The sequence below is a fragment of the Syngnathoides biaculeatus genome, chromosome 5, assembly GCF_019802595.1.
Source record: "Syngnathoides biaculeatus isolate LvHL_M chromosome 5, ASM1980259v1, whole genome shotgun sequence".
Classification (NCBI taxonomy): Eukaryota; Metazoa; Chordata; class Actinopteri; order Syngnathiformes; family Syngnathidae; genus Syngnathoides; species Syngnathoides biaculeatus.
Genome location: NC_084644.1, coordinates 29346805 through 29370278, shown reverse-complemented (window position 1 = coordinate 29370278; position 23474 = coordinate 29346805). Strand labels below are relative to the sequence as shown.

General features: G+C 41.2%; 1 protein-coding gene across 2 annotated transcripts; it reads right to left on the bottom strand.

Annotated features, from left to right (window-relative positions):
• Positions 1-1385: 1385 nt before the first annotated feature.
• LOC133500999 (polycomb protein SCMH1) lies at positions 1386-22924 on the bottom strand. 2 transcript variants are annotated; one of them, XM_061820346.1, is made up of 15 exons: positions 22809-22924; positions 17531-17603; positions 17243-17320; positions 15792-15862; positions 15489-15723; positions 15305-15393; positions 14273-14519; positions 12239-12477; positions 11552-11737; positions 10701-10827; positions 10426-10626; positions 10176-10346; positions 4890-5000; positions 4685-4794; positions 1386-2111 (listed from the first exon to the last, which is right to left on the bottom strand). In XM_061820346.1, exons 2-15 carry the CDS (start codon positions 17553-17555, stop codon positions 1992-1994), a joined length of 2010 nt encoding a protein of 669 aa, XP_061676330.1. In that variant the 5' UTR covers positions 17556-17603; positions 22809-22924; the 3' UTR covers positions 1386-1991. The 2 variants fall into 2 exon arrangements, with proteins under 2 accessions (XP_061676330.1, XP_061676331.1); XM_061820347.1 differs by having other exon boundaries at positions 14273-14516.
• Positions 22925-23474: the final 550 nt, after the last annotated feature.

Genomic DNA, 23474 nt, shown 5'->3' with positions numbered 1-23474 from the left:
TTTTGCCACTGTTTCCAGTTTTCTCCATTTGTGGATTATGACTCTGACACTGGTTTGCTGGGCTTCAAAGCCTTGGAAATGGCTTTATAACCTTTTTCAGACTGATGGATTTCAATCACTTTTTTCGCATTTCTTCTTGATTTTTTTGGACCATGAGATCTTGTAGTCCACTTCACATTCTCTGACAGATTCTATTTAAGTGACTTCTTGATTCAACAAGTATGGTGGTTATCAGGTTTGGGTGTGGCTTGTGAAATTGAATTCACCTTTACCACGTTTGGGGTTAGTCAGTGACTTTGTGATTTAACACGGGGGAGGCAATTGCTTTACCACAGAGGGTCAGAAAGGTTTGGATTTTTGTTTTTTTGGAAAACGGAATTTTGTATTTCCATGGGTTGTCTCAGTTATATTAAAGTTGCTTTGATTATTTAAAACCTTTGTGTGTGATATGCCCCCCCCCCCAAAAAAAAAAAAAAAAAACAAAACCCAAAAAACCTGAAATCAGGAAATGGTAAAATACTTTTCAACGGTACTGTACTCTGTGTAGCATTTGGAACACTTTGGCGAAGCTGGTGGAAACTTGTTTTTGTGTTTAATTCAGATTATTCTTTTCCTTCAGGTTATGTTTGGAAGTCCTTGAATACATATCATGCACACTGTATGTGAAAGTATTTCTACTTCTCTCCCTCAGACTTGTAAAAACCTATGGCATGAAAAAGGTGACAAAAAACATTTGAGGTGGACACACCCCCTCAAGTGTCACTGTTCATTTACCTGTAACATTATCGTATTTAAATGCCAAAACGTGAGTTTAATGACTTGTAGTTTTGTGTATATTGCTAGTGCACATACTTGCCATCTGTGACATTGCATCAATATGTGCTTACGTTATTTAGACTTATATGCTCACTAATGCTACTGATGAGCGTCACGCAAAGGTGGTTTTTTAATTTAACAATTGAATCTAATGCATGTACCATGGATTCATGACTGCACTCATGGCAGATGCATGGCGTTGTTTAAGGATCTTAGTTTTAAGTTCGTTCCCGCCCTCTTGTGGTATCTATACTCAATTACAAACCCCTTATGGGTGAAGATAGGGGTGGCATCAAATATGTGCACATTTTTGCTATTCACATCAGGGCTCACTTGTGCAAGCTGCTTGAGCATTTATTCATTTTGTTAACCACCTTAAGGTCCATGTACGAGTATTCTCTTTGTCCCGACTAGTAGAACAACTATGATACCATCACGGCAAAACTCTACGAGGAGTCATAGGCACTAGATTTTAAGAATTTTATGCCAGTACTTGTAGTGTCATCAAATACAAATCCACTCAGACAAAATTTACATGAAGCCTCACCCCCAAAATATATATAAGCAACTAAAATTCTCATATCTTTTATTAAACAGTTTGACACATGATAGTTCTTTTCATGTAGGAACTCTAATAATATAGTATCAAAACATTTTTAGAAAGTACAAATAATGTAAACATCGACAAGAAAAAAAACTGATTTTGTCATGACAGAATTAGTTTGTCATTTAGTGTAAAAAAACAAACCAAAACATGAAAACACAAAAATGAAATTCATCCAGCTATAGTTAATGTAAATGTAGCTGTGTTTGCCTCAAAAAGAGACGTGTTAAAAGCATTCCCAACTATTGGGATCAAACGCAATGATTTTATCATTTTGCGTTCCCCAACAAAAAGACAAAATACATTATATTAAAAGTACAAAAGGTGGAATGTACAGAATTCATGTAACTGCTAATCAGTTTAACTGTCATAATAATAAAACAAAACCCCCAACATATCCCATGCTGGCTTGGGGGCTGGATTGTGCTGCATGATATAAAGCATCCTCATTGAATGAGGTGGACGTGATTCTAATGATGTCGACCTATGAGCGTAATGAGTGAAATTGTGCTCCTTAAAGGAAGTGATGACCTTTAGAAGGCGACCTATGTGCGCCCTGCTGCTCCTCCCCTCAGGCTCGTTTGAGCTTGTCGATGTGAAAGGTGAGTTTGAGGGCGGGCCCGAGCTTCAGGCCCATGTACTTCATCATCATGTCGCTACGCAGCAGCAGCAGTGCCTTGCCGTCGATCTCCTGTGGCGGAGGAAAGACGCGAGCGTCATGTCAGCCTCATGCTGAACATATGGAGTACAAAGACACCTGAACTTACATGTACCTCAATTTACGAGTTTTAGCCTTGGTCTTAAGTTTTTTTTGTGTGTTTTTGTTGCGAGCCAAATTTCATGTACGAGCCAGCACCGGTCATGCTGCTGCTCGAGTGAAGTGAAACAGAACAAAAAACAAAAAAAGAGGAATTCAGGCTCAGTAATGCCCTTGGCAAGTGGGTAAAGAGAGCGACAGCTGCCTGTGCACTGTCAGCCGTTTATTCAATGTGAAAGAGTCAATACAAAATATTAGTATTCCAGTTAGAATACTGCTGATAAAATGAAATAACTACAAACTAAATTCCAACAAAGTTGGGATATTGTGTTAAACAAAAATAGAATACACCCATCCATCCACATGAGCCGCTTATCCTCTCAAGGGTCGCGGGAGTGCCGGAGCCAATCCCAGCTGTCATCGGCCAGGAAACGGGATACACCCTGAACTGATTGCCAGCCAATTGCAGGGCAGATGGAGATAGACAACAGTCGCACTCACAATCACACCTAGGGGCAATTTGGAGTGTCAAATTAATGCATGATTTTGGGCTGTGGGATGAAACTGGACTGCCCGGAGAAAACTCACACAGATGTAGGGAGAACATGCAAACTCTACACAGGTGGGGCTAGGACTGAATGGGTGTAGAGTTCAAAAGCCAGCATCTGTGATGGTACGGGGCTGTGTTAGTGCTAACTTACACATCTGTGAAGGCACCGTGAATGCTGAACGGTACATACAGGTTTTGGTGAAGCATATGCTGCCATCAAATCAACGTCTTTTTCATGGATAACTGGTTATTTCAGCAAGACAATGCCAATCCACATTCTACACGTGTTACAACAACGTGGCTTCGTAGTAAAAGAGTACGGGTACTAATCTGGTCTTCATGCAGTCCTGACCCGTCTCCCATTGAAAATGTGTGGCCCATTATGAAGCGTAAAATACGAGAACGGAGACTGAATTTAAAAGCTGAATTTAAAAAAATGAATAATTCAGCTGAAGCCTGATTATTCATTTTTTTAAAACAAACTAAATACAATTTAAAAAACGATTTATGGGAGTCAACAGACACTTGCCACCATTTTGAATTTGAACTGCCTCAAACCAACAACACTTACATTCGGCCCTCCAGAAACATTGCTTTATTTGTTCAAATTACATAATGTGGAAGCTGTTATCGATTGTGTGTGCTAATTTTTTTGCCATATCCAATGCCAAAAGAAAAATACAAACATCTGCAACTTACAGTAAGGTGTTTTCTTAAGTTAAAAGTGGGCTGAAATATCCAAGTTTGGGAAATCACAATTTAAGAGCTGCACAATAAAGCTGTTGTTTTTTTGGAGTCTGTAAAATAGTCATGCAGCTGTTTTTGTCCCCCAAAATTAATCATTTTGATTATCTTGTGAAGGCTATGCCTCAGCCATGTGACTGTCTCATCACGTCTGATTGGTGAGTTGGAGTTAAATGACATAAATGATCCCGTTTTAATTGGCGCATTGGCTCCCTGATCCGGAAGTCGAAGATGGACACGCAAGAATGAATAAAAACAGTGAACGGCATGTTGATCATTGGATTGAAAAACGGAGTACAAGTATCTATCCTTCTTCACTTAAATACTCAAGTAAAAGTATGGTGCAATAAAAGTCCTTCGACAAGAACAGTTTATGGAAAATGATACTTGAGTAAATGTGTTACGACCCACCTCTACAAACCATATACAATGCACACCCATGATTCCATTTACATTTCTATGCTATAAAAGTTATTGGTTACTGCTTTTTATATTTCTGCCCAAAATCTCATCAGTTATGTAATAACAAGATGTGCCTGCTCTTTAATGATGTATTTAATGCTGTGAGCCACCATAGTTAGTTTTGAAATAGAAAACAAAAATAAAGTCACACAATATTAAATATTTATCTTTTTAAATATATTATAGAACATTTCATTATGAAAGACTTAAAACTATTACATATGAAAAATTGCACATTATACACCTTAAATTATGGGATTTGCATTTTGCCCCCCTCCACCTGTTTTTTTAACCTCCCATTTGTTGAAAAACTCCAATATAACTGTTTTTGTGCTTCTCAGTATTGCAAGGCGAGGAGCTTCAATATGGTGCTTTTCCACCATCTTGGCGTCAATTAGTTAAGACATTTTTGGTATTTGCGGCAGGGCTCGGGGTGACGTATACAAAATGCGAAGACTTGCAATGCGCTGGTGGAGGTACCACTGTTTGTACAGAATTACTCGTTGCAAAACCAGATCATTTCTTTTTGTTGACTGTTACGAAGTTAAGTTTTAATACAAGTTCTATTTTTTTTTTTTTTTTAAATCAAAAGCACATAAGAAAAGTCTTCTTTAGGGATTGATGGCACCTCAAATGATTTCAGGGGGAAACGTGATTTGCTCAAACAGTAAAATGAGTAACGAGTTTGGTCATGGTATGAATTAAACTCATAAGTCAAGGAACTTCTGTAATGAAATCCATGTAAGCTTACGTGTTTCCTAAACAGGTCGGCATGCGGCGCCAGCACTGGGTCGATGTCTTGGATATACCGCATGACATCGTCAACGCTCCAGAAGGTGGGGTCCTGGCTGGAACCTGATCCTAAAGGGGCACAAGCACCGACTCATCCAGGCACTTTGTGTGTTTGAGATTGTGTGTGTGTGTGTGTGTGTGTGCACGTGTGTGAGGATGAGTACCTGACGTGCCGTCGCGATGTACTTGGCTCTCCAACATTTGTGAAGTCGGGGGGCGGGGGCTCTTCTTTAAGTGCTCTACTGTTGCCACCACTGCACTCTCCACGGACTCCCCTGATCAGCAGAGAACATTCAACTGATAAAATGTGGTATTACCACAAAAAGTGATCCTAAGTGTCAGCATTACAGGGCTATTTCACTTAACTAAACTGTACATAGAGCTTTACAGATTAAGAATGCTCTTTTTCATGAAAGTGAAAATTTCAGCTTTACAGATGCAATGTTGAGCCCATTCTCTTAAAGACAAGCGGGCTTTACCCATTTCTATTAGCATTTTTCGGCCGATCAGCGAGTTTAAAGAAACGATAACCGATCTGATCACAGGATGGAGCAATGAGTCTATTTTAATCACCTGTTCATTTACTGTAAATACTTGTGAACTTAATTGTTCAACAAATATATATTTACATTAAATAATGTGTCTTTGTTGGCAGTGGTGAACAAAAGACACAATGTAGCTCCTTCTGACCTTCTCTGGACTTTTCCACGAGCATCCTCAAGGCAAATAATGCCTCTGTGGGACTCTTTCTAGGCATGAAACCGTACTGTTGCTCGCATATACTTACTTCTGACCCGAGTCTAGCCTCTATTACTCTTTTCCATAACTTCATTCTGTGGCTCATCATCTTTATTCCTCTGTAGTTTCCACAGTTCTGAACAAAGCCTGTGTTCTTAAAAATGGGAATGAGTACACTTTTCCTCCATTCTTCTGACATCTTCACTCCCGCTAGTATTTTATTGAATAAGTTGGTAAAAAAACTCCACAGCCACCTCACCAAATTGCTTCCATACCTCCACTGGTATGTCATCGGGACCAACTGTCTTTCCATTTTTCATCCTGTTCAGTGCCTTTCTAACTTCCCCCTTACGAATCACTACCACTTCCTGGTCATTCACACTTGCCTCCTCTACCCGTCCTTCTCTCCCATTTTCTTCATTCATTAACTTCTCAAAGTACTCTTTCCATCTACTTAGCACACTATTGGTACCAGTCAACATATTTCCATTGCTATCCTTAATCACCTTTACTTGCTGCACATCCTTCCCATCTCTTTCCATCTGTCTGGCTAACCTGTAGAGATCCTCTTCTCCTTCTTTCGTATCCAACCTGGTGTACATGTTGTCTTATGCCTCTTGTTTAGCCTTGGCCACCTCTACCTTTGTCCTACGTCGTATCTCAACGTACTCCTTTCGTCCTCTCCGTATCCCACCTCTTCTTTCTTTCCTTGGATGACTTCCTGTAGTTTGGGCTTACACCACCACGTCTCCTTCTCCCCTTTCCTACCAGAAGACACCCCAAGTACTTTCCTGTCTGCCTCTCTGAAAACCTTGGCAGGAGTATTCCAGTCTTCTGGGAGCTCTTCCTGTCCATCTCGAGTCTGTCTCACCTCTTTCTGAAAGGCCACACAATATTCTTCCTTTCTCAACTTCCATCATCTGATTCTCTGCTCTACCTTTGCCTTCTTAATCTTCCTACCCGCTACCAGAGTCATCGTACCCACCACCATCCTATGATGTCGAGCTACACTTTCCCCCAAGACTACCTTACAGTCAGTAACTTCCTTCAAATTACATCGTCTGCACAAAATAAAATCCACCTGCGTTCTAAGAAAGTGAAGAAACGGATCCAAGCAGGGTGGAACAGTTGGTGGAAGATATCTGGTGTTCTATGTGACAGAAGAGTCTCCGCTAGGATGAAGGGCAAAGTCTATAAAACAGTGGTGAGGCCGGCCATGATGTACGGATTAGAGACGGTGAATAAACAACAGGAAGCAGAATTTGAGGTGGCAGAAATGAAGATGTTCAGGTTCTTGCTCGGCGTGAGCAGGTTGGATAGGATGAGAAATGAGCTCATTAGAGGGACAGCCAAAGTTGGATGTTTTGGAGACGAGGTTGGAGAGAGCAGACTTCGATGGTTTGGACATGTCCAGAGGCAAGAGAGTGAGTTTCTTGGTAGAAGCGTGCTGAGGATGGAGCTGCCAGGTAAAAGAATGAGGGGGAGACCAAAGAAAAGATTGGTGGATGTTGTGAGGGACGACATGAAGACTGTGGGTGTTGGAGAGAAAGATGCATGATATAGGCTTAAATGGAAAAAGATGACACGCTGTGGCGCCCCCTAATCGGGACAAGCTGAAAACAATAAGAAGGAAATGAAAGGAGGACTTGTGGCGATGTAGCCACAACGGGCAGGAGATTGTAACTGTACACATCCCCTACGTTCTCAATGGGAGCAAAAGTTCCTCGTCTTCCTTCCTTGAATAGCGTACTTTAAAAGTCCTAGGTTGTGTAAACCTGACAAGCACCTCCACTAGAAAATTCAGAGTGAAGAATGTTTATTCCGTGCTCCAATAAAAATGTTACTGTTGGTACTGTTGTAATTTTTGTCTCAAGTATGCAAAGTATAAATAATGAACTGTTGATATATTTGAAATATTCAGGTACCCACGCACAGAAAACAACTTCCCATCTCAAAGCTAAAAGACTAGGCTGCTAGCTACATCGCCAGCGCCTTCAGCAGAAGTCTCTGAGTGATGAATAGTAACTATACAGTAATATAATAGTGTTATATAATTTACATTTATATTATAATTTTTTAATGCTGTACATATTATAAGGTTTTATAATTCAAGATTTAACCAAATACCTCTGTCTCAAATATGCAAAGTACAAATACTGTTTACATATTTTAAACATTTTGGTACCCACATAAACCTACATTACCCGCCACTTTGTGGGTGGTTCTGCTCCCAATTAACGGTAAAAAAAATGAGGGATTACTGTATATCAGGGGTGCTCAATGTGTCGATTGTGAGGCAGTTTTGGTTGGTCGCGTGACGGCATCCCAAAAAAAAACCCATACAAACAAAAAAAAAAAAAAGACGTCAGCCTAACATCCATCTCGTCGCTTGATTCAGGTGTGACAGATATGTCGGTCCCACACACACACACGCACACACACGCACACACAGGCGCACACGCGCACACACACACACACCACACACACACACACAAAGGCGCGTTCTAGCAAGCTGGCCACCTATTTACGGTTGCTTGCTTCTCCATGGCAGTCGGAGCAATGTGGAATTGCAAATTGTATGCAAAAAAATAAATGTCATAAATCCACTCCAACACTTATTGATAAAGTGCAAACTTGCAATTTTTTTAAAACTTATTTTAAAACATATAGATGCTACTTGCATCCCTGATTATATTATCTGAACAATATCTTGGTTTCGACATTGAGAACCGACTGAAAACAGGAGTAATGTCCCGGTTGTCACACAATTGTTAAAATTTGGTTCCCAGTTGCAATACCTAGTCCGCCAAGCCCAAAGAAGAGATGAAAACCAACAAAGAAACGATAAAAAGAAGAATGAGAATGAAGACGTGCTTGGCTCAACACTGGCGAACAAAAGTGCGTCTTAACTTTCTTAAAATTAATGACTAGTCACCTCAGCGCAACACTGGGAATAAGATTATACTGTGAAAAAGAGGATTTCACAATGTGTAACGTTTGACACACTGTGAGCCTCAGCCACACCGCGTGGAGCTTCAGTGAAGTCCACTCTCGGTCAATTGGATGAGTAAAACGAAATATGTCCCTGCCAACATTCAGTCAGTTAACAAGATAAATGGTTGGTTCCATTTTTGCACTGATGGTTTTTAGCGTTTCTATTCGTCTTCAAACCAACATAAGAGCTCAGAGAGAAAGAGAGAAAAAAAGTGAGCTAAAAATTCACCATTGCAACTTTACATTACAATGAATAGGGAGAAAATAAAAAAAATGCTGTCTGACAATCACGAACACTCTTATCTCATAAGGAAAGGAATTAACCTTTGAGAGCATTTGCTTCAAACAATTAAAAAAAAAAAAAAAAAATCTTCCTCTCTTAGATCTCTGAACTGACAGTTCTGAGGACTGGGTTTCAAATCCCAGCACCGCCTGCGTGGGTTTTCTCTGGGCACTCCGGTTTCCTCCCACATCCCAAAAACATGCATTAATTGGAGACTTTAAATATCCCTTTGGTGTGACTGAGTGCAAATGGTTGTTTTTATATATATATATATATATATATATATTACAGGTGCTGTGTGAATTTACTTTGTGACAAAATGTTGTGGTGTATATATTTCAAAATAGAAGGGTACAAGCTTAAAATGGGAAGTCAAGTTGAAACGTGCACTTATAAACCATTAGACGTGACGATACGGTCCCAAATAACGATTAATAATGCTAGTTTTAATGTTTATTTGAAACAATAAATACTGAGACAACTGGATTAATTCCACACACATAGCATTTTAGTTCATAGGTTGAATACTGATAGTGGTTATGAGTAACCAAGAGTCAAATGTTCATTTTAGTTTATGGGCTGCTAAAATATCGACGTTCAGAATTTGGACACACTTTATTTTAAAAGAACCGGAATCAATAATCATTTGGCACCAGAATCAATAAGAAACCAGAATGGGAACCGGAATCGCTCTAATTGAAACTATGTCCAAACAACGGCTAACAAAATCTTTACGATATTTTGGTTGAGGGGTAGGACACGAGATCTGTGCTTGTTGTCTGTATCTTTTATACATTTAAACTTGTGTATGGCGGTATGGTCCTGCTGTCATTGTAGAATAAAATGATACCCACTCCAGCTCTCAGCTCATTTTCTCACAAGTACTGTTGTACAAATAGGGTGAGTCAATTTGTGGCTAGGTAGCACATACTTCAGCTGGAGACTAACACTCGCTACTCCGCTACTAAAAAGGGCCAGAGTGTTTAGGTTGGTCGCAGCCATGTTCTGACACTAGTATGTGATGGAAACGTCCACAATAGCAAACGGGAAAAAAAAAATATCACTCAGGCCTAATACAATTTTTAATTCTCGTTTTATTTTTTAGTTTTAAAGGAATACTCAATTGGAGCTGCAAAATAAACATCTGGAAATAAGCGAAATTTGCCTCGTATTTGGAGAAGTATGTGAGCAAGAGTTAGTGATGTCATACAATAGTCTCGAATTTCTTGACAGCGTGGGAAGGGCACCAGGTGCTCAAGTATACTTAAAAAAATGTATCTTTAAAATGTGTAAGAAGGCCAAAACTAAATTAAAAAAAAAAAATGTGTGTGTGTGTGTGTGTGTGGGGGGGAAGAATCATTTCCCCCGATTGTGGGTGTGTCGCATACAGCCCATGATAATGACATGATGATATGTAACCAGGGGTGATGTGTACCTCTATGGAAAGTGTGTCCGTCGGAGTGCAGGTTCTCTCCAGCCACAGGCTGACTCCCAAACAGTGGGTCACAGTGAAGGTTGTGGCAGAGCTTCTCCAGGAAGCGGAGGACATAGGCGACACTGCTGACAGTGGGCAGTGTCAGCGTGTGCTGTTGCTTCTCAAAGAAGGCTAGAAGCACAAATTCACCGACAAACTCAATCGGTCAATATTTCAAGCAAAGTTTATTTCATATTTTAAATAACCTCACCTGAAATGACCTCACCCCCTTGGCCGGGCTTAAGGCAGGAGAAGATGGTTGCCTGGTTGTGGCCAGAATCAACACAGGCTTGGACGCATTGCTGAAGCACAGACGAAGCCCGGCCGGGCCCGAAGTGGTCTGGCAGCTGCTGGATGCGCCGCTGGTCCAGATGGGGTCCAACCTTGCCATGCTTGTTTAGGTAAACACAAACTAGGGGAAATGACAACAACAATCGATGAGAAACAATAACATAGGGGAAACACTGTAATATTGCAGCATTTTACCTGTGGGGGCCTGTAATGCAGATTTGGGGATGGTGGCGTTGTCGAGGGGCACAGTGCTGGTGTCAGGTTCCGGGGTGCTGCTGGTGGGAGACGTGGGGACTGGATTAGGTATGAGGCGAGGTTTTCTCTGGATAAAGAAGAATTGCAGAATTAAATTCGGACCAGTCTTGAAAACTGTCACCATCTAAAAGGATAACAGTATCAGTTAATTTTGGCAGCCAGTGGTATCCAATACAGTAGTGTTCAAAATAATAGTAGTCCAATGGGACTTAACGAGATTAAGCCACGTTTTCAGTATATTTTTTTTATTGCTACATGTCAAACAAGTTATCCATGGGTGCAGTAGATTCTCAGAACACCAACAAGACTCAGTATTCATGATATACACAGTATATCATATGCAAAGTATTGACATTTAATACTGTCGCAAAGTAGACAATTCAAAATTCATACTTTCCCAAAACCCTTTTTGTTTTCTCTCTATGCGGTTTGGTTAAATGCCGATTGTGCATGCACAATATGAATTACCAACCTCCAGGGTTTTTATGAATAGTTTTAAGTGAAAATGGTTCGATAAAAATGCCTGACAGTTATTCAGAATACAATATTTCTCTCTCAGGCATGTCACATGGGGAACAGCAGCTACAAAGTAAAGCTACAGACCAAGGTCAAGAAAATGTTGGCAATGCTGGCTGGTTGGGAGCGTCAATGACTCTCTGGTGGCTACATTATCCTCATTAGAGTCTGATGCACACTTGTATGATCTGCCTTGCCAGCTTGCAAAGTGGAAGCGTCACTCAGAAACTCCACTTGACAAGCACACAACCAACTATTACGAGTTTAATAGCTACCTTACTGCCAGGCTTTGGGCCTCTTTTCTTTGGGATCTTCACGGGTGTGTCCTGTGTCTGTGGGAGGGCTATCCTCTGCGCCCAGTTGCCTGGGAGTCTGCCGCGGGGTCGTCCTGGACCTGCCGTGGGCCGCCCTGGCCCGGCAATGGTGTCTGGCAAAAATCCAGCTCTCCTTACCCAGCTCAACTGCAAAGATGAGACAAAGAGAGTGATGATGAAAATAATGGTCCCGTGACTACCAAACACTATAGAACTGATCGAAACCTGTGGGGGAAATACTTAACTTGAATCTAACACAACATGTCATTACCACAACGTAGCAATTATAAAAAAACAATCAATACTATATAATAACGCAATATAACAGCAAGTTGGAGTGGGTAATTGAAACAAACACTTTTGAGACAGAAAAAAAAAAACCACACTGTGGAGTGTTACTTAGAAATAACCTCCAGACCTGTTCAATCAAGAAATTACTTAAAGAGAATCTGCCCAGACAAAATCAAGATGGACAAAAATAATGTAAAAAAGCTACAACAAAGTGACATGATCCAAGAAATTCCAGAAGAAATGAGAAATCTAAGCATCTATCAGTCTTAAATGGCTTACAAAAGCAGTTTTAAAATTTTAGCAACACTGGTAGAAACCAACATACCTTACCAAAAATCCAAGAAACCAACAACGTACCTTACGTCCGGGCTTGGGTCCACGCTTTTTGGGGATCTTAACAGGCTCCAGGCTTTTGCTCGTCTGAATGCTTGGTGGTACTGGGGCCGAGGCCTTTTGACTCCAAGACCCCTTGGCTTTCCTGCGGCTAGGTTTACGCCCCCTCTGACAAGCAGGTCTGCCTACCACAGGGGTCGTGTGCATGGCCGAGTTCTCCATTGTGCTGTCTGTTAAGGGCCCAATGCTCTTTAGCATCACCGCTAAAAAATAAAGATGGAAATGTTTAGGATAATAAAACAACTCAAAATGAATAAACACCTCGAGTCATTGGAGCATGAGGAAGGGAAAGAGCTTAAGATTACATAAGGCTGTTTGAGAAACTGTCAGACATATTCAAGATTTCACCTTATTTGTTTTCCGGCCAGTCCACCCATTCAGTCGAGTGGGACAGTCCGACCGTCCATCACTTACCCATAATTGATGGGACAAACCGAAATTCCCATCTAATCTTTATCTTCTAATCAAAACCTGTGCTGTTCTCAAATCCAAAGTGAGGCAACGCTGCCATCTGCAGGGATCTGTTAGCCATTAGTTGTTTACAAACCTGAATTTTACTGACGAGCTGGTCGAGACACTTTATCATGCCTACCCATTTAAAAAAGGACTAGCTGTACATACATTAAAGATGACAATAGCAGTAAATGTTTGGATTCAAGTTTAATATAAACGTTCAAAGTATTGAATGAGCTAGAAGGCTTATGATGGTGACAGTTGACTCAGAAAATTATTATTATTGTGATTTCCCGGGTGCGACGAATTCTTTTAGTTTCAGAATACACCCCCCAAAAGTAATCAGCATTGAACAAAAAGAACAGAAGAAAGGCAGCGTCCAGACAAGATGTGAAAATTTGAATTAGCTCTGCCCTTCCAAATGCCTGGCACTTGTGATGAAGCCAGAAAAGAAGTAAATGCAAAACACCCTTCAGACCTTACGCTGCAACTCTTGTGAAGAAGGCAACTGCTGAAAGATAGGAGGTCACTCTGATAGTCAATAAAAACTTCCACAGACACGTGTGAAAGGAAAAATTATTTTCACGAAAAACAACAGGAAAGCCTAAGGAGATCGTGAATTAAATACACGTTCTAACAGGTTCTTCAATTAATACAATGCTGCAACAACTTTTCATAAGGAATAAAAAAATAAACGTACATCATCAACCCTTACAGATGGCTAAATTCTTTGTCAATACATTTGTAAGTGTTTAAGGACCTCTTTGTTCCGTTTATTGAACAGTGGCAGCCTTGAAGCAAGATTTTCTACACTTGACACCAGTTCAGCGAGTTCGCACAGTCACACTCAAAACCTTCCTGGAAGGCTCCGTTCTATCATTTAAAAATGCATATCTACCGATTCACTCTTCTTACCTTAACTGCACCGCTCAAATAAAAGTCACACGTGGAATGTCATCCCCTCTACATTCCAACATGCCTACATAATAGGGAATATAGACTGTTGAGTGGCTTTCATTCACTCCATTGTAGGTTCTCAGAAGCACATGGCTATCCACGAAGTCTAAAATTGAACTAACAAATCCAGTCACTTTCAAGCTACAAATAGTCCAGACTACTGCTGTACAATGTGCGAAAACACTACATCTGACATCAGATTCACTAAACACACACAAGGTCAACATAATAAATAACGAGACACTTTTTCCTACACAGGTACGCAACAGGGCACACAGCAGCACACAACACTCTAAAATGACAAGCTGAGTGCCAAAATGCCAATGGGCACAAAATACAATACTAAAGTTCCTTCTAGTGCTATATGAAAAAAATAAATTGTGAGACTGAAGATAAAAATAATTGTATAGTTTCCAGTTGAAATGTAGATACAGTATTTAAATGTGTTATGCTCTTAACGTTATATTATTTCTATTTCTTTAAGTATTTATGATGTTTTCTACAATTTTTTATGTGTATGTCAACATTTCAATTTTTCATGCATGTATGCAGGCCAAAGATTTTGGATTTAAAGACTTAAATTCACACCTTTTGTTCCAGGCGGCTGCAGGTTATCCCCAGAAAGTGCACACCAGCCGACTGGGAAGATGTCACGTGAGTCGTAGCGGCAGTAGTAGTCAAAGGCCCCCCGCCAACCATCAAAGGTGACCTGCACCTCCACTCCACGCAGTGCGCCCACAGTGGCTGGGCAGATAAAGTGAGGGTTTTTGCGATCCACCGCCTCCAGCTTCATGCCTACTTGGAAGGAGTTCTGCTCCGGCGCAGCAGGTTCCTGCTGGGGATGATGCAGGAGGAAGGAGAGGGTCACGGTGCGGGAATGTTAAACAAATACTTAAAGTATAATTAAATATAACTTAAAATTTAAAGAAAAACTGTTAAAATTACTGAAATAATTGCCCCTAATTGTGTTTGTGAGTGCGGCTGTTTGTCTCTATGTGCCCTGCGATTGGCTGGCAAACACAGAGCGTACTCTGCCTCCTGCCCGTTGACACCTGGGATAGGCTCCACCACTCCCGTGAGCCTCGTGAGGATAAGCAGCTAAGAAAATGGATGGATGGGTGAGTATAACCAGCTAAGAAAATGGATGGATGGATGTAAAATCAAATCCTAAGATGGATCTACACTAATGGTTCCATTGATAAAACTGGACCAAACATGATGTAGTGTTGTCTTATGTAGTTAGTATATCGCAGCTTTGTATCAAATACAATTGGGGGGGCGGGGGGAAACGCGCCATTCTCAGGGGGTAGCAGCTTTGGTTTCCTTCCGTAATACTCTTCTTGCTTTGTCAGATTAAACTCAGAAGATCGCACTGGGTTTTGACATGTCTTACTGACAGTGTTTGATTTGAGAAGATAAAGCTCGGATTGTAAAAACTGCGTTACGGCGGTATCGGAATATACGTTGTGTAGTGTTGGCACTGTCTGACCAACTTACAGCGTGATTTTATGACAGTAGTCTGACATTGTGCAATCTCAAAATACCAAAATTTGTCCAAGCATAACAACGCACCTAACCAACTACAATTCGAGGACCTGCTTGTAAGTGTTGTACAGGTACCTTGTGAAAGATCCGTGGAGGTGCCATCTCAGCTCCATTTAGTGTCTTCAGAAGAAACAAGGGCCAGGAGGATGCGTTAAGACGGAAACCTGATCCATGAACAGTCAGAATGCTGGGTATTCCGCCCGGAGCAAAAAGCCATGAATCAAAACCAATGAGGCCAGTGTCGGTGTGCATCTTTTACCAAGCGGTGGCTGGAGCATCCCGCCGCTCTTCTCACAGTTGCCGATGGGCTGGATCTCGGACGAGTCCACCAAGCGCCAGAAGTCGTTCTTGTTGTCGGAGCCGTCTAGGCGCAGGCGGAGACGCGACCCTGTGAGGCCCACAACTGTGGCAATGCAGGTGGATGTAGTGTTGCGCGGGTCCTGAGCCTCCAACTTCATACCGGCTTTAAACTCATTGAGGGGAGGCGTAAGACTCTAAACGATTTGTTGATTGACGCGTTAGTGAAGTTAGTCTGCAATTTACGGTCAGAAGTATTTCTTACCTGACGGAAGCATGAAGCAGGTGCTGCAGTGGCACCTGTCTCTTTTAGGTACTTCTCCCAACTGAAATGCCCTGTGGGGATACAAAAAGTTAGTACACCACAGAAACTTGTGGGGACACCACTAATACATGAACCACTAAAGATCAATGCAGAAACACGTATAACTTGAACTCATATGATTCTCATACTTGTATAATTCAACTCATATAATTTGTAATTTGATGGGCGGCACAATGGCGCAGCCGTAAACCGTTGGCTTCACAGATCTGACGACCGTGGTTCAAATCCTGGCCCCGCCTGTGCGGAGTTTGCATGTTCTCCCCGTGTCTGAGTGGATTTTCTCCGGGTACTCCGTTTCCCTCCCACATTCCAAAAACATGCATTAATTGGAGACTCTAAATTGTCCCTATATCTGATTGTGAGTGCGACTGTTGTCTGTCTCCATGTAAAACCAGTTCAGGGTGTACCCTGCTTCTTGGCCGATGACAGCTGGGATTGGTTTCAGCACTCCCGCAATCCTTGTGAGGATAAGCGACTCAAAAAATGGACAGATGGATGGAATTTGACTAACTTTTGATGGAACCATATGGTTTAAATTTCGCACAAGACTTCACACTTTCGAACTGCATGTTTTGCTTTCAGTTTTGGTCGCACTTTTTCTAAGGAGCAGCCTCAACAGTGGTTTTAGAAGAGACATATTTTGGAAATTTGATGTTTGTAAACAAATAGCTGTGTCATTGGCGTGGTAACCCATCAAGCCCAAGACTAAGGTAGAAGTCACAATAAGGTATTCAAGCATGATGTAAATCTCTATTTTTGACAGTAGGATCTCAGAAACCTCTTATTGAAGTACCTGGGAACTGTTTTAAAATGTGAAACAATGACATCTCCTTTCAAAGCATCAGGAAACTTGCTCTGGCTTTGAATGTCAGTTCACCTAATGTAGCTATTATGTTGATTTTTCTTCTGCGTGACCAAACATGCCTTCACCTCTACCACTTCTTTCACACTTTTTTTCTTTCCCCCCTGAGAGAACACAGTGAAGCAAAATACTGCTCTTAATGCGTCCACTTTCCTCACTATGCCAAAGTAGTTTGAAGCTTGTCAGACATATGCATTTCTTTCAACACAAGAATGAATGTCAGGTATTATTAACTTTTGCATCACGGTCCCTAAATTGTGGACCCAGCAAACTACTTGAGAAGGCAGAAATTTCCTAGGTAAGGTCTATCCCAAATCAATGCTTTTTATCCAGAGTAGTGATATCGTTAAAAAAAACAAACAGATAAAAAAGACAAAAACTGGGAAAAACAGCTTTTACAGATGTGTGAAAAGGGCTTGATTTACTTGTGTTTCACAGTTGTTGTTTTTTTGACATATTAAAGCTGTTAATTCCCCCCAAAACTTTTATGCCAATAGAAATTGTACTGCACTTAATTAAGGATAAATACCTTGGAAAAGGGAAGGCAACCTGGAGGGCCGTCCACTCCGGGCATGCTTGATCCTTCTTGCATCTTTCCACTCTATAGCTAAAAAGATCAGAAAGCTAAATAAATTGATCTACAGAAATATTACTTTGTCAGTATTCAAAAATACTTGCCAAATATTTCTGTACATAACCAGTCTATGGAAATATTATGACTGATTGCAAATACCTCATCTGGCAAGCGACTGAATGTGAATACCAAATCATTTCAATGACACAGTATATATATTAAAAAAAAAAAAAAAAAAAACACCTTTCTGCGGCACAGGCTTCCTCATACTCCAATGGTACGAACCAATCTCAGGATATGAAAGCTGCCTTCCACCCTACAAAATAAAAAACGCAGCAAAAATGTTAAAAATAAATAAAGTTTAAATCGTGAATCATGCAATTCTTGCAAAATCTGAGCACGACTACACTTGAATGTGAATATCAGGGACAAGAGGATAACTTTTCTTTATTTATATAGCACTTTCACAACAGCCACAGTTCTAACAAAGCACTGCACACAAACCAACATTAATACAATTATAAAAGACCAAACAAACTTATTTACTTCATTTTATTCCCTGCTTGCACATTGAAGTTCTTAGTAGAAGAGAGAGGGGCAAGATTGAAGCCTCCATCGACAAGTAGGAGGGCACCAGAATCATTGATGGCTGGCCAATATACTGAAATCGTCAGTTTGTGATCATAGTGTGCATGACATTCCTAATGTATACTACAGCAGGGTTCATACTCAGTCTGACCAAAAAAAATTCAAGGGCTTTTTAGGGGCATTCTTAGGGGCTGAAACGGAAAAAAATTTAGGGCCGACACGAAAAATTTAGGGCCATCGTGGGAAATCAAGAGTAAGGAAAAAAAGACTCACCCAATGGTGCCATCAACCGTTCTTGGTTCATCAAATGTTCCAGTATCTCAGTACCTGTGACAGTGATCACCTGACACCCCTTGTGGTAGTTCTCATTGATATGACCAGTCAATGTCTTCACATAACAGTATACAGAAAAACAGATTTTAACTACAATTGCAACTATATACACAAATGTCTTCTACTGATGTCTGTTTCAGCACCCCTACTCTAGCTCCTTGAGCCTACCCAGTGCCTCCTCTATTTGTTCCTGCAGAGGTGCCAAAGTGGCTCTCTTGTCCTTTGCTCTGCCTCTGAGTGCATTGGCCTCGGTGATAAACCTCAGATTCCTCTTTTCTTCTGCCTCCTCACACAGCCTGTCAGCCTTCTCAATAAGTGTTGATATGTCAGTCTTTATTCTGGCTTTTTTGGCTTTGAGGCAGTAGAGATGAAAAGTGGGCAGCGAGGCCAAATGTAGCCAGGTACGAAGTCTTCCTTTCCCCACAGTGGTAGTTTTTAGCAATGTCACTGTCTGGGAACATGACTGCAAACGCCTTCAAATTATTTTCACAAGATTTGTAACTGTAATGGCTGCAGATCACTTTTAAAGTCCACACGATCTCTGCCTTTAACGAGTCCATCTTCGTGTATTGAACTACGTTCATAAAGCCTGACTTCTGGCTGGTTGAAGTCGATGGCTGGACAACTGTAGGTGCGCATTAGGGATCGCAACCGGCTAGAAACAACCGGTTATAACCGGTTTTAGGTTGTTTTTTTTTTTTTTTTTTTTTAAACCAAAACCGTAATCGGACTTTCGAAATCAGTTAAAATTTCCAATCATTTCTTCCGGTTCCGGTACTCCACATTGCGCTATTTTTTCAACATCATTTCCACTTTTTTCAAGTTTCGCTGTTAGAGTAAAGTTGGACTCAAAAGAACATTTAGTTAAATCAAAGAAACAAACATGTCATCGAGGAAACGCTCGGTATACTTTCATGCCCTTTCTGAAAGTCCGAAAGAAGAATGTCAACATTAAAACATTTTTACAAAAAAAAATAAAAATTTAACGTACACGAGTGCGTTGTTGAAAGCCACATTCAACAAGCTTGTTTGTCAATATTGTATACAAACTACCCCATTACCGCGGAGGAAATTAACGATCGATGGTGTAGTGCCGGAGAAAAGGAGCCGGAGGCGGAGTGTCGGACACAGGAACAAAACTTGTTTTATTGGCAGACACCAACATAACGGGGGGAACTCTGTGAACTCGTCACTCCGGAAGAGCAACAACAAAAACAGTCCGTGCGGAACCCTGCACCCCAACTCGAGGTCCCGCGGGTGAATTATGTAAACACCACTATGGTACCGGTTTTAAAACTGATTAATCGTTTTTTTTGCTACAGCTGTTCGGTTAAAACCGGTTATGAAAGTAAGCGTTTTTTTGCGATCCCTAGTGCACATGCACTGCTAGTACCATTGCCTGAAGTTGATGCTTCACTATCTTGATATTTTAGAAACAGATTCATACCAACGGAAGATGAGAGTCTTCGCCAAATCAGCTTGTATCCTTTTTTTCCGGTGCGACTCCAGCGCTTTGACGCCCATCTTTTCAAGCTGGTAACTCTGCTTGCACAGATGGCAGTAAAACATGTGCCGATCTTTTGGATCTTGACGAACCCAGCTCCCAAACTCCTTACTTTCAACCCAAGCTTCTTGAAAAATGCACTTCGCCGTGATACAAGTTGGATCGATGAATGAACTACGCTACGTCGTAACGAAGACGAAGTGAAATGCCTACTCACGGAAACAAACAATGGAATATCGACAAGATGGCGACTAGTTGTCAACACGGCGACTTCCGTTAATTTCCGGCTGATTTGGACGCCAGATGGATTGCTATTTTTTTTTTTAAATAAAAGATTAATTTCTTTTTTAGGGAGAATTTTGGCGGTAGAGGTCCTCCCTTTGATTTTTTTTTAATCTAAGGCCTTTTTAGGGGCTTGACCGGTTTTCGCTGATTTTAAGGAGTTTTAGGAGCCCCTAAATGCCCCTTCGAAAATTTAGGGTTTTTTAGGGACTTTTAGGGCCGCGTGCGAACCCTGTACAGGCAATGATTTGTCTGTAAGCAAGTACACACTGAAAAATGGCATAAATTCTCCAGTCCCCTTTAGTCATTGCGCTCGCTTCATTTTACTTTTTAGTGCTTAATCTCATCACTCTCCACATCTCCTACGGAAACAGTAGACTCCACCTTGGGAGATGAAGCTTACTCGCACTTGTACCATTGCAGACAGTCCAACTGCTACCACATTCTCCAATCAACAAAAAAAAGGGAGCTGTTGCAAACATGCTGTGAAGGCCATGTCAAGATAAACAATTGCTCACACTCAAGTATTCAATTTAAAGTATACAATTAATTTTTGAATTGGAGAAAACTGGAGTAGTCAAAGAAAACCCATACAAACAAGGGTATAACGTGCCAATTCCACAATGGAGGGACTGAGTCTACTGTAGATTCAAACCCTGAAACAGGGAACGCCCTGGACGGGTCAACAGCCAATCGCAGGGGGAACTGAACATGTATCTTTTAGCAATGTTGCAGGAAGAAACACTGGGAAAACTCACACGTGCATGGGGAGAACATGCAAATTTGACACATAAAGCCCAGAGTCGAGATTTGAGAAATTTGAGGCAGACATAACTACTACCGCGGTGCTGCAGTGTTTTGAATATTTTGCCTCTCAAATCTCAGGATGATGCATTGGAGTAACTCATTGCTTGAACATCATTATCTTTGAAAAGAGACAAGAGATTATGCATTGGATATCGGAGTGTACAGGCAGGCGTACCCAGTAAAGTGTCTGTTAAGTGTAAAGACTATCCAAGCCACCTACTTCTTATGTACTGCAGATCCAAGGAAGTAGGGTAAACCCTGGAATGGTCGCCTACTGAGTGCAAGGCCAGGGTTGAGAATGACCAATTTGGAAAAACACTGAAAATGTCTGTTGATTGGAGAATGAGTTTCCTCCTGAATATTTTTTGTTCCTATAGGAACACAGAGTGCACAGCACTTTCCCGGGAATGTCCACTTTTTATGTGTTCAGTTAGACACGTTGATATCGTTTTCGGTCCCATCTGTACGATTACACTTATTTCAAGCCATGCCCATCTGAAACAGTTTTTGATTCCAGCATCCTTGTCAATTGCCCTCGCTCGATCTTCATCTTTTTTTTCTAACACTTTCGCCATCATGAAACTTTGAACACACAGTTTGCGCTATTTTAGCCCCACGCGCCATTGCTTGGCCAACTAACAAGTTACACTGCGATTTCTGAGAACCGAGAACACATGTACATGGCAATGGTGAAATTCGATTAACCACTAACACGATTGGATCGTTATACTGTATAACTCTGTTGTCCAATCGATTAATCTGCCGCAAACAAGCTTGAATGTTTATGTCGCAAAATCCAAATATTTACACTACCGAGCAAGTTGGAACGGCATTTGATAGTTGTACTTGTGCTAGCACTAAGCTGAACTTGCAGCTCGGAGCCCACCACCGAGAGGCAGGCGCACGATACTCTAACCCCCCCACAACCCCTGAAATTTTCTCAACGGATTTGCGCTTATCTTGAGAATGGTCATTTTGGTCTGAAAAAGTCGGAAATCCGCCGATCGGTGGAAAATTCTCATCCCTGAAGGCAGATATACACAAGAGCACATACGGACAATTTTACCATCTTCAATGCAGCATGCATTTTTTTTTTTTTTAAAGCAGTGCGGGAGGAACAAAACCTAGAGAAAACCCACACTAGCTTGCAGAGATTGTGAGCTCCACACAGGAAAGTTGACAGCAAGTTTCAAACCCCACAACACAAAAACCGTGAGGCCTCATACTACTTCCTTATGGTGGTGGACTGTTTCTAATATTTTGCTTCTCAACTTACAATTGGATGCAATGAATTTTCGAGCTGCAACTAATTAATATTTTGAAAATTTATGATTCTATCCATTATTCCAATGCTTAATCAAACATAAATGTATTTTGCATTACATTTGCATTTATTCCAATTACTTGTTTTCACGTTAGTGTATATAGACATACAGTACTCTATTAGTATTATATGTATTTCTCGGGTCACATTGTGTGCAATTACATCAATTAAAGGTTACTCAGACTACGGCTGAAAATTACTTCAATAATAGATTACACAGACAATTTCTTTCCCCCAATAACTGATTTTGATTCAGTTACTGGCAAAAAAGTTGATCAGTTTTCCAGAGTAAAAGCAAATGTTTGCAAATGTTAAACACAAAGATTTGAAGGACGACAACAGAAATCTGAGAATATTTGCTGTCAGAAGACTGAAATCTGAGGATTTGAACAAGGTAAACAAAGGCTCCAAAATATTAATCAATAATCAAAGTAATTGTAAATTATTATGATGATAGACGAGTCCTCAATCAATTGCTGCATTGCAGTTAGACACAGCTACGCATTATCATCTTTGTGAAGGCAATTTCCGACACCATTCTTATCATGAAAAACATTACGGTGTACCTAATTGAAGTGTCTGGTGAGTCTGGTTACTGTCGCACAACAACAATAAATCCACATAGTACAATATTTCCCCAATGCAAATACCCCATGTCTATGAAATAGAATAAGCATGCTTACCTTACAACTCCATGGCCACTTCGCGGTGTTCTATTCCCACCGGACGGGCTCAACAGAGGGGCGATGTTTTTTTCGTCCGTCAAACTGGGGACCGGTGTTCAAATAGAAGCGACCCGCTATGAAAACAGGACAAAATTAACGGGCTTCAACTTTCACAAAACCCCTCGGCCACGTGAAGCCTGGAGTCACCCAGACACCAGTGAGTCTGACGCAGACACGAGCAAACGGTGTTTCGCGTGGGTCGTCCACGGTAGTGACACGCAGACGCGCGGCGCCTCATTCAAAGTACAAAAGACGAACGACTCCCTCCCCCTCGCTTCCCCAGCTTCGAGACCTGCCAGCTCAAGCTTGACAGCCGGAGGTGCTAGTCGAGAGCTAGGCTAACCAACGCCAGCCGCCACGGTGCAAGTCTATTAAAACAAAGAACTTAGTGTGTGACACTTCATCGGACTTCATGTGTTATTAAAGGCACAGATGCTAAGTAGGCAAGCTAGACGAAGTCAGCCCAAGATGCTAACTAGCTTAGCATTTTTGGTGCTAGCTCGTAGCGTTTTGGTGTTTTTTTTTTTAAACCAAATTAGTTGGAAAAAAAAAAACAAGAGCGTACCTGGCACACTTTCTGCGGCGCCGCCGATCGCTTTTGCGGGCACCGGGACGACGACGCGT

Coding starts and splice junctions, on each gene's coding strand:
- LOC133500999 (XM_061820346.1), bottom strand. CDS start 17,555: ATGAGGAAGCCTGTGCCGCAGAAAG. Junction 10,347..10,425: donor AGGGGGTGAGGTCATTTCAG/GTGAGGTTATTT, acceptor TTGTGCTTCTAG/CCTTCTTTGAGAAGCAACAG. Junction 4,795..4,889: donor ACATCGCGACGGCACGTCAG/GTACTCATCCTC, acceptor GTGCCCCTTTAG/GATCAGGTTCCAGCCAGGAC.